Source organism: Abramis brama (genome assembly GCF_963993115.1).
Source record: "Abramis brama genome assembly, chromosome: 5".
Taxonomy (NCBI): domain Eukaryota; kingdom Metazoa; phylum Chordata; class Actinopteri; order Cypriniformes; family Leuciscidae; genus Abramis; species Abramis brama.
In genome coordinates, this window is record NC_139967.1 from 22,331,731 (window position 1) to 22,343,978 (window position 12,248).

Consider the following 12,248-nt stretch of genomic DNA (forward strand, 5'->3'; position numbering starts at 1 on the left):
GCACACATCATTCGTATAGACCGGTTTTCTCTCTTACTCTCTTGTTACCTGCTTTTGATGTCCGTCTCCGGATTCTCATCTTTGGGAAGGATGGCCATGAGTAGTTAAATGGAGAGTCTGAGTCAGAGTCCATGTTTTTAATTTTCCTCAACTGCCCCGTTTTGCGAAACACGTAACAGTAAAATCACCAAGCAGTTACCCAGGAGTTTGAGAACACCTTTCCAAATAATGCAGATTCCACAGATAAGCCTTGAGGAGATGAGTCTGTGTGTGTTTGTGTGCGTGTGCGTGTCGGTCGGAGAAGGTGGGCTTAGTCTCGACACTCTATACTCCCACTTTTTTTGTTACAGGCAGAGTCAGGACTCAAACTGGACCTGGGAGAGCACGACAGAGGGATTTTCAAACTAAGGTGTCTGTAGGAATCTGGAAGGTCAGCCAAGGTTTAGGAATCATTAACCATACACACTAATAAAACCCCATGAGGTCCCGGTCCTCCCCTCAGTCTTTATAAACAAATAATATAGCAAACCGCAATTTCACTGTGAAACAAAAAAAATTCATGATACAAAACAACCTTTTTTAATGCAACTTAGAGGCAGGAATGAGTCATGTATCGCCTCAAAAACTGTACAAGGATGGGCCAAACTGAGTTGCAACACACATTCATTAATTTCAATAACAATCCAAGAGTAGTGGCCCACAATCTAATCCAGAACATGTTCTTGAATGTATTAATAGCTGTACAAGTAAATTGCCTTAATCAGTTCTGGGAGCTTGTCAGAATTTTTCATCTGACATTTTGCCTGGAAATCTGCGCTCGTAACGTTAGCTCTCTTTTTCTCTGTTCCTGGAAAAATCAACACTCCAAATGCTGAGCTGATTGCTACCGAAAACTAAAGTTATTAAAACAAAAATAGACTTATAACTGTAAATAATAAAAATGATAATTTATATAATATAACATTGAAATTAAACTGATCCACAGCTAAATAAAACTTGATCCTAAAAAACTAAACCCACACAGACCAAATCAACCTCAAATCCAACAAACTCAATCCTCCAAATCCCAAGTATACAAACATATTGCATCTAATTTCGCAGCACAAACTCAACCCGACACAGATTCAACTCTCAAAATCAAGCCCTCTAAAATACTCAACACCAAACATGAAAGCCAATGTCTACTAGTTAAAATACCACGTCACCACCAGCCAGGAACTTTTAAAATGCAGTATTACAGCCAGGTGTGTGTGAGCCTGAGTCGAGACTCGAGATGTATTTCTCTCTGCATGTGGTGGACATTCAGTCTCTGCTAGAGAACCACTCAGTGTCTGTATGTGTCCGTCCTTCAGCGGGAACATGTGTTCCAGTAATCCAAACAGCAGACTCATTCAACCCACCAAACGTCTTAAAAGCCAACAAAGACTTTCATTTCACAAGTTTGGATTTCTACATGATACAATGAGTGCGCTGCAACTCAATAATTATGTATGTCTGTGTGCAGCTCTTTAGAAAATCCTCCTTAAGAAGAAAGATCTCCAGATAGGTAAAGGTGAGTAAACAAAAATGTCAGACTTAATTCCTTTTTTCTTATATCCTCTCGTCCGTGTTCTTATTCCTTCATTTCTATGACAGCAGCATTGTCCATTCAGTTTAAATAGAGCCCTCCAAAACAGTTTGCTTCCAGTCGGCCTTCTCTTTTCTGTGGAGAGTGACTGTTTTAGTCTCTCATGAAATCTGGGCTCCAACCCCAACTCTCTCCTCCCTCTGCCTCCAGAGTTTTTAGTGGCTAACCGTCTGTGTGAGAGACTGAGTTTGTGTTTAAAACAAGAAATGGAGGAATAATAGTTCAGTAAAAAGATGATGAAAATAGGTTGCATATGTGCATGTGACTGCATTTTATGACTGAATAAATGAATAAATATTCCTAGATCCATTATCATGAGTAAGACCCTATACTACTTTTCAGAAGTTTGAGGTAAAACAAAACCTCTTTTGTGCGGTGCAATTTAATGATTGTAATATTTAATCATTTTAATGTTTAATATTTATTTATTTTGTAATTAATTTTAAATAATTTTTTCATTAATCTCAGCAAGTATGAAATATCATCCACAGGTCATACAACTTTCTTCCTCAAAAACTGACAAGGCTCACACACACAGTTTTCTTTCCTTAAAAAGAAAAAAAATTAGATTAACGAGTCTTTTTTTTTTTTTGGCTTAACCAAACAAAATCCAAATCTGTCCAAAGACTCCTATAACCTACTGAAGTAACCCCTGAGGTACACATAGGTTTGGGAATCATTTTGCTACATGAAGGTAACTGGGCGAAATCAGTGAGAGCATCTGTATTAGGATGAGGAACGCGTTCTGTGGGATGGGCTACATTTTAAAGCATCATTTTAAATGTCAGCTTTTGTGCAAGTTTAAAAATCGAAGCTTGTTAACATTCCTTCCTCCACTTTACAGTTGAAACTGTGAATGTGCATGTGTGTGTGAGAGGGTGGTTCGGATGAAGGGGCCAATGCTGCTTCAAAAGAAAAGAGCCCCATCCTCTGTCCTCCTTGCTGAGCTATAAATCTCCTTTTGTTCCTCTAAAAGACTAAAAAAAAATAGATTGCCATTTTAAAACAAGGACAGCAGCTCCATAAGATGCAAAAGCAGCACCTGAAATCCAGAAGGCACTTTTTCCCCATGAGCAACAACGCCAAACTAATCACTGAACACTGAACAGAAGGCCTGCACCATTTAATTTAGATGGAAAATGAGTATGTTCAGTTGCCAGTGCCTGCTACTTTGTAATTGTACTTGTAATACACTGAGAGTATGATCAAAAACACAAGACGTCTGTTTTGAATGAACATGATATTGCTCTAACCTCAAAGAATCCTCTTAAATTAAACACTTTCCCCTTCATTCTTTCTTCAACTTCTTTAGCCAAACAGATGGTGCCAAACAAACTTTAGCCAAACAAAACCCTGATGTGAATTAGGTTAACATCAATCCAATAAGAAAATTCATGACTTCTACGTATTCAATAATCCTCCTCATGCATGCACGTACACAAAATAAAGCAAAGACAGTCGACAACATCACATTTCCTTGTTGATATTGACACATGCATCCACCTTTCCCCACTTAAAATTCTTAAATGCTCTGTTCAAAACCTAGTGAGCTCCTTACAGATATGACGGGATACCGCAGAAGGCCGTTCCAAACATTCAGCAACTTAATTATGCTGCCTGCTATACTGTAATAACTTCTTTTGGCCAACGTCTAAGGCAGCATTCTAATGCACCATAACGCATTGCAACAAGCTGTGAGAAATTAAACCCAACATGGCACTATGAGATGGAAAAAATGTTGATTATAAATAAAGACATTAAAATCAGTTATTGTAACCAATATTTGTGTTTGCTATATTTATGTTTATTAGAGTATCACACTGTTAGCTTAGCAACATGCTAACACCAAATGTAATTAATCTTCGGTGTGAAACACTATTTGAGTTGCTGTTACTGTGGAGGGTTCTCTTATGAGATTCCATGCCCATAAATGGTTATGAAATACTAAATAATACTGTTTCCAGCGCAAAAAAAACCTCACTTAACAAGTTTCAAGTGGCAAGTTTGGGGTTGGTACATTTTTTTTTGTTTTTGAAAAAGTATCTTATGCTCACCAATGCTGCATTTATGTAATCAAAAATGCATTAAAACATAGTAAACTATTATTAGTTATATCTCTTTCGGAAATCAATCTAATATGCTGATATGCTGCTCAAGAAACATTTCTTATTATCAGTGTTGAAAAATATACTGTTTAATATTTGTGTGGAAACCATGATGCATGATTTTTCAGAATTCTTTGATGAATAGAAAGATCAAAATAACAGCATTTATTTGTAATAAAACACATATCAGTAAATGAATGGATGCATGTGTGTACCCGAGTTTAGATCTTCATCCTCTTCATCTAGGCAGAGAACAAGCTGTTCTTCAAAGACCTGAAAAACACGATAAAAAAACAATTCAACTGTTATGAAGAACGAAAACAGAGACAAAATAAGAACACGGGTATTAGCAAACAGAAAACCCCCACAACAGCACATATGGCAGGTCTAAAGAAGAGTAAGTGATCCATTATTGTGGTTCTGATTCCAGGAATTGATTTATGCACACTCAAACACAAAAATAACTCCACTCACACTATCCACCAGGGTTTGGTCCTCAATTCTCAGGGGACTGTTCAGATCTGAGGAGCAGAAACAACAAATACAACATAAAAATGGATTTTCATGTGTACACAATTGCCAAACTTCAGTAAATCATAAATGGACACCATCTCAACCAAGCTAAAGAAGCAAAAACAAGCACAAACACGACTCTCAATTTGAAACCTTGAGACACCCATCACCATGTTGAGCAGTGACAAGAAATGTCTTCACATTAAGGTCAAAAGGTCACAGAGACTAAACCTGCTGAGGCTCCTGCTGTCAACACAAGCTGGCAATCTCTATATGCATCTCTTTATAGCATTTACATCATGCCATTTCTTCTTCATTAGTCCAGCTGTAGGCAGATTATTTCTCTCGTTTTGTCCTGTCTTACCCCTCCCAAACATATAGTGTCTCTGTCTCTCAGCCCACCCAGGAGGAATGTGTCTCCTCATACTGGACATGTTTGGGAAACCAGCCGGAGGTCCCTCACAAAGACTGCTCTGTGTGTGTGTGTGTGTGTGTGTGTGTGTGTGTGTGTGTGTGTGTGCTCCTCATCCCACATTCTACCACAATGTCCTCCTGACTGAGCCAAATTCACCCAATGTACTCCAACAACCCTGCCAGACCTAACTCACAGTGACAGACAGTAAGCGAGCGAGCGAGCAAGAGAGAGAGAGAGAAAGAGAGAGAGCGAGCAAGAGAGAGAGAGAGAGAGAGAGAGAGAGAGAGAGAGAGAGAGAGAGAGAGAGAGAGAGAGACGGATGGACGGGTATGGAGAGAACTGGGGTCAAGAAGAGGGAAAGGAACAAGAGACAAACAGAAAAAGAAAAAGTGGAATAACAGAAGGAGGATTGAGGTTGGGTGAGAGCCAGAAGAGAGGAAAATTGATCACATCAGCAGGATGAAACGTGATAAGACCTTTGGCAAGAGCAAAATATAGAAACTAGTCATAAAATAAACCCAAGACAGGAGGAGTAAAATAAAGTGAAAGATAATAATATGAACATTATGGCCAGCTGTGATCCTGTGGAGTTTGAATTCTCACCACACGGCTTATAATCTCATTTCCAGAAACCCACGAATATCAGTCGAAATCTTAAACTGTAACATTTTAGCTTAATAGTTGGATTGAGTTCATTATTGCTAACAAGGGCAAAAATGTTGACAGACAGAAAGTCTGTGAATTGGGGTAAAATGCATTGAAATGAGCTCTGGCTTACCTGCATCACAGACATCAGAGGTGTGCACACTCCCCTCAGACGAGTCGCTCAGTCGCACCACCTGGAACACGCGTGTCAGGGTTGATACAGAATCACATTTGTGTTGGACATCAGTGGAATGAAGGTTTGGATCAAGAAGAAAATGTGGATTTCTGATTAAAATGCACTGTGAATAATTCAGACTTAATTGGCAAAGAAATAGCTGTAACACTTCAGGTCTGACCATAAATTCACATTTTGTTATGGGTTGATACACGTATGAAATTACGATCTGAACTTGTTTTAGATGGAAAACCAAAAAAAGCAACAAAGCATTTTAAACATCTCGTTTTGACTGGATGTACACTATCATTCAAAAGTTTGGGGTCAGTAAGATTTTTTTTTAAATAAATTAAAACTTTTATTCAGAAACGATGTATTAAATTGATCAAAAGTGACAGTAAAGACATTTATAATGTTACAATAGCATAGTATTTCTAATTTAAATCAATTAAAACGTATCACAGTTTCCACAAAAAAATATTAAGCAGCACAACTATTTTAACATTGATAATAAGAAGGAATGTTTGTTGAGCATTAAATCATGTGACACTGAAGAGTTATGATGCTGAAAATTCAGCTTTGCCATTACAGGCATAAATTACCTTTTTAAAATATATTATAATAGAAAACAGTTATTTTATATAAAAAAAAATATATATTTTTGATCAAATAAATGAAGCCTCTTCTTTAAAAAACAAAAAACCTTTTGAACGATACTGTACATTTACTTTTTTAAATGATGTATAATTACACATAGTTTAGAGAAACATGATTTACAGCACTTGTAATCTCTCTGGTGATCTTGCTCTGCCTGCCTGCAGTTGTTATATGAGAAATACCAGTCTGCTGCTCAAAGCACCTGTAAATGATACTGTAAACTGTAATAAAAGTTTCCAAAGTTATGACTTGAGTCATTAATATGCTCATAAAACTCTTTCACACATCATTCTCCTGTAACCTGCCCTTAGCAGTTTATTTCTAGACGGCCGATGAAAAATGGAGGGTAGAGAGAGGGGTGACAGCTGAGAGGTGTATTTCTAACAGGGGATTATTTTACCTGCAGTGCAATTAAAATAACCGCCTTTTGCACCGGAGGTACGTTTTCATATTTCCCATAACTATTGGATGATGTACCAGCTTTTTGGCATGTTCGCACCACAGGAACATGCTACAGGAACTGGGAACGATTTTAGTTTTAGGAAAACCTTTTGTGAGGACTAAATTAGCTCCTACTTCAGAGGAGGGTCTAACCCAGCACAATAGGAACTACCAGTGAGGTAAGAGTACGTTGATTGGCCGAATGCATGCCATACGAAACATCGGCACCCGCCATTTTTAAAAAGACACGTTAGCTAGCACAAATAGAAAACTGTTCTCTTACTATATAAAGTTTATTTATTCAGAATAGACAGCTAATTTGGAATTCTTTGGAATAACGGGCAATAGAGAAATATGATTTTGGGGTCCAGATGGTGTAGTTACAGCATCTACCAGCAGGGGCTAATAAGTCTATGCTAGTCAGCTGACCCTTGGCCCCTTGATCTGAATGACTGGCAGATGTTTGTGAAACCTGTTCAAAAACAGCCATCATTTTTGCACTTTATTTTTTAATGCCGCAAGAAATACAGTTTACTTTTAACTGGTAACAAACTCTTCAAAAGCAAAAGCAGAAAATAATCAGAAATGCTTACTGTTAAACTTAGTGAAAACCATTTTGATAAAACCAAGATATAAAAAATGACCAAGGATTTTAGAGATCACAATTAATAATGAAAATCAAATTGAAATTGAAACCAGATTGTTTAGGTGTATCCTATGAGTTTTTATAACCTGAAAAGAATCCCCAAATATTAGTTAAAATAGTCATCTGTTCCTGTCTGTTGTTTGTGTGTATCTGAATCCCACATTCTATAGATAGCTCTACAAGAAAAGACAGGAAGCAAAAATTTGTGTACATATGGAAATGCAGACTCACCCGTGCGAGTGTATCCGGCTCTCTGCTCTTCTCTCTGAACAGCTGGATGCTGCTTTGTGCATCTATCTGTGTGCCGTGTTTGACAGTCAGGCTAATGGATTTGGTGACGGGACAGATACGGAGCTGGTGAGAGCCGTCAGTCCACATCTGACACATCCACACTGGCCTCCATGCACTGCTACTCGAGGGACTGATCATAACAGAGTCACAGGACACATGAAACTCAGCCCACACTGTACACTGGATCAATGACTGAGGTGACACATCAGTGATTAATGGATCTTTTTAAGATGTAATCTAATTATAGTACATTGTGTCAGGCTGGACGGAGTGACTCACTCTGTTAGAGCGCTGATGAGCACTGGGTCTCCATGCTTCTGAGCCAGTGTGAGGGGACTCTCCCCTTCGTCGTCGGCTATGGAAACCATCCTCTGACCTTCAGACTCCTGGAGGAGGAAGTGACTGAGGTGTGGGAACCCCAAACGTACAGCCACATGTAGAGGCGTTTCCCTGGGAAGGAGAACTGAAAGAGACAGAGAACGATAAGTGATCAGACTTGGAAATCATGTAGGTGAACAAGCATTAAAGGAGTTGTAGTATGTGTGTGTGCATGATACTGCAATTTGTAAAGAGCGCATTTAAAAATTTTTTCAGTGATGCACGACCAAATTCTCATTCATTCTACACTCAGATTTAGTCCATTGTATAGTATAATTTTTTTTCAGTATGACTGCATCCCAAAACCCAGTACAGTTGTGGTTCTTAACCTTTTTGACTTGATGTCCCCCCACAACTGAAATGATCCCCCCCCACCCCAATAAATATAGTTTTTAATTGAAGAATACACAGTATATTATCACAAATTTCAATTATTTGTATGTATGACACTAATTTTAATTACTACAAGCTAAACCTACAGTAGTTCTAGAATAAAAAAATAAACATTACTTTACCTATGAATTCCTGGCATCTCTAGATGCTCCCAGATGGAGGTTTTGTCAAATGTAGCCTAATTATGGGGACAATTTTGTACCAATTATTATAAATTAGAAACCCAGTTGGCAGATTAGTGTAAAAGTTCTGAAATACTGTATTTGAATTAGCACTGACTCAGATACACACATAAGCCTATCTGTGCTTTGTGCTCTGTGTAAATTAGCAGTAGTCCGATAACAGGTTTAATGCCGTCTTTTAGTGGTTCTCAAACTTATTTTGATCAATCTTGTTCTTGACAATATTTGAAGGTCCCCCCTCCACATTCACTATGATAGATCTGGCAGTTCTACAGTGATTATGACAAAGCAGCTTGTTTTCAATCTTTATTATAGAACAAATATAATTGTGTTAAAAAATTTAATTTAACATACAAAATTATTAGCCACAATTAATTTTGTGATTTCATGCTCTGTATTGCAGAACGATATGTTCTTCAATAATGTTAATTATTATTAATAATAAATGAATAATAATAATTTAGATTAAAGTTAGAATATGGGCTCCGAACCCCTGGTTGAGAACCACTGGTCTAAGAAATAATTGACCATAATACCCTGGTGGACTCTCACATCGATTGTAGTTCAAACGGACAGCTAATCTCTGTGCGGTCCACATCTGGTCATAAACGTGGTATGGCAAGCACTTTGCACATGGTCTCTGCAATATCTAAGGAAGACATGGCCCAAGGGCTAAACACGATACATAGAGGAGTCATTTTTAACATGTTCAGAGTCCAATCAGCCTGTTGGATGATTTGAAGCGTAGAATACACAAATTCACTTATTTAATCCAAGCTGGCCCTTAAACTACAGCATGTGTGTGCGACAAATATAAGATGTGAAGATCTGAGTCAAAACCTGCTCATCAGGTTATCACAACAAACACAAATTCAGAATGATTTCCACCATGGACTCAATCTTCATTTGAATGAAAATCAGGAGGTTCACGATACAAAGAATCAAGTGCATAAAGCCTTTTATAGGTGTGGGATTATTTTCTTTGTTCTTGTTCAGTGGAACTGAGGACAAGTTACTGGGTGTTGACAGACAAACTAAAGAGGGGACTCTAAACCGGACTGGTGTGTTTGTAAAACACAGCACACACAAACACACACACAGTAATTGATTGAACAGATGTCTATGATTCTTTGCTGATATTGACGGTATAGTAGTTGAACCACTGTTCAAAGAGAAGTGTCAGTGAGATGAAGCAACATTTCCATAGCAAAAACATTTTCATAGTCTGTGCTTTGTGCTGTGTGTAAATAAGCAGTAGTCTGATAACAGGTTTAATGTCGTCTTAGTGTTTCTCAAACTTTTTGACAATATTCAAAGGTCCCCCCTCCACATTCACTATGATAGATCTTGGTTTACAATTTCTGCAAGTACATACTTATATATTTTGCAAGAAGTTGCAGAAACCAGATAAATATTATTACAGATAAATAATTGCTGTTGATGTTTGCTTTGTTTGTTGTACATTGTGAAATGTAGCCTACAAAGTGAATTTTTCTAAAACTGTTTATCTCAGCAAACTTCCAACAACAATCCCAGGTGAATGCGATCCGATCAATTTAAAGGATTAGATAAACATATTCATATCCAATATGAAAATGTCCAGGTTGTTTTAATACATTCAAAATGGAATAATGCTTGTGAGATAAATTGCTGTTACTTTACTTTCGCTGAGAGTAGCAACTGAGAATGTTGCTAAAGAGTGCTGTCTTTAATTGAAGCTGACACACCATAGCAATGAAATGAACGCTAATTCGGCTGTGCAATTTACCGCAAACAATCACTAGTGTTATGTAAGGGGCCCCATGTGCACTACAGACATTCTTTAAATCTTTCTCCCTTCTCACTGTTCAAGAAATTAGTTAATATTCCATGATGGAATGGGCATATTATCCATTCTCACTCCAACAGAGCTCCAGAAAAAAAATAGATATATTTAATAATAATAATATAGATAATATAGATATATTACATTTTAAAATATATTCAAAAAGAAAACAGTTATTTTAAATTGTACAAATATTTCACAGTATTTCTGTTTTTGCTGTATTTTGGATCAAATAAATTAAGCCTTGGTGAGCAGTAGAGACTTATTTTAAACATAAAAGTGTAACCACCACTGTGTAATATTATATATATTTTTTTTTTTTTTTTTTTTACACACAACAATGTACATATCTACAGTACATACAATCCAAAAATATGGAGCTATTTTCATTACCGAATGTTCCGCAGTTGGTATTTTTTTATACCAACATGCATGTGATGATCAATCAGAATTATTTCATCTTATTTACAGGGAGTTTTAAGTTTCTAACTCAGATGAATTATCCTACTGTTATTAAAGCAATGTACAAATTAAAGCCAAACAGAAAGTAAATACACAAAGAAAGTGAATAAACAAAAAGATTATCAATGAAAAATGTAACACCTACTAATTTTTTTAAATACAAAGAAACAGAAAATGTATATGAAACAATCCATTCTAACAAAAATGGCTTTGCTGTAACTGTGCTCTGAAATCTGGCCAGTAAGATTAGTCATAATCATTGTTCACCATTTAAGTTTATATCACTGTTTGTTTATATTGGCTGTCTGTCACATGAGAAGCATGCTCCTAACACTCATCCTCCTGATAAACTCCTCTGACGCAATAGAGTTTCCTCAAACTGGAAATCCCCAATACACGAAAAAATATATGAGTTAAACATTAAACATGCTGATGGCAAGATCATTTATATTATATTGTATTTGTATTGTATTATATTATATTATATTACATTACATTATGCACAGATTCGTATATAGTGAGCATTGGCCCAGGAACTTAAACCCACTCATCTTGATGAGTCTAGCTTCTAAGTGAATACAAAACACTATTAGTTAGAGTTACTCAGTTGTAACTAAAGGGCTGTTGAATTTAACCCTATGTTCCACTAACGAACCATAACAAACACTGTGACTGTGCACAGAGCTCTATACCTGTTAGTTACAAATGGATAATGCAACCTATTCAAGCATTATCTTAAATGGCAATACGGCACATCTAAGATCACAAGAGGCTCTAAACATTTCAGAAAGGTGATTATGTTTCCAAAACACAAATCACATGAATATAATCACAGACTGGATTATGGTGCTTTAAGGGTGCTCTTTTGTTCTGAAAGCTAATTTGCTTGAAGAATTTGAAAAAAAGACATTTGTAAAAACTATAACGGTCAGAATCTAGTGCAGTCAGGAATAAAACAAAGTTAGCAGTTCTTAAAGTGATAAGAATGACAGTGACTGACCTTGCTTCTCCTGTCCAGCTAGGCTGTCCCATCCCAGAAAGTGCAAGTTAGCCAAGGCCTGTGTGATTTTTTCATCAGCAGCACTGTGTTGTCCCACTGTGTGTCTGTGTTCTGGAACACACTTTGGTGTTCCTGAAGCTTTGCTCTGGCTGAAAATCTGCTGCTCACAAACATTGTGCCCTTGTTCTGTCTCTGCTAGGCTTTCCAATGGAAATAATTCCTTTGGATCACAAATCCAATGTGTCCCAAGCTGTTCTAAATGATTCATCTCAGATGAAATCCTTTTCTCTGGCCAGAATTTCCTTAGGATATCCTGATGGCTGCTGGATGTCAAGGGTCCAAAGTTTATTAGCTGCTTCGCCACCTCTTGTGCCTCATCCTGTATGTATTCCAGAGAGAGCTCTCCTGAATGGCAGATGGGGCTGATGGGACTTCCGCTGTTCCTCATGAAGCAGTAGATCTCCACAGATACTTTCTCTGGAACATTGTGACC

At 37.2% G+C, this 12,248-nt stretch overlaps 1 protein-coding gene across 2 annotated transcripts in view; it reads right to left on the minus strand.

The window, feature by feature from the left end:
* The window catches only part of arhgef28a (Rho guanine nucleotide exchange factor (GEF) 28a), a 74,188-nt gene that overhangs the window by 39,571 nt on the left and 22,369 nt on the right, over window positions 1-12,248 (minus strand). For both annotated transcript variants that reach the window (XM_084113368.1, XM_084113367.1), the window contains exons 4-9: window positions 11,756-12,247; window positions 7,795-7,978; window positions 7,456-7,645; window positions 5,439-5,499; window positions 4,207-4,253; window positions 3,948-4,005 (exon numbers count right to left, since the gene is read on the minus strand). In XM_084113368.1, coding sequence (XP_083969494.1) covers window positions 3,948-4,005; window positions 4,207-4,253; window positions 5,439-5,499; window positions 7,456-7,645; window positions 7,795-7,978; window positions 11,756-12,247 — 1,032 coding nt within the window. The remainder of the gene's footprint in view (window positions 1-3,947; window positions 4,006-4,206; window positions 4,254-5,438; window positions 5,500-7,455; window positions 7,646-7,794; window positions 7,979-11,755; window position 12,248) is intronic.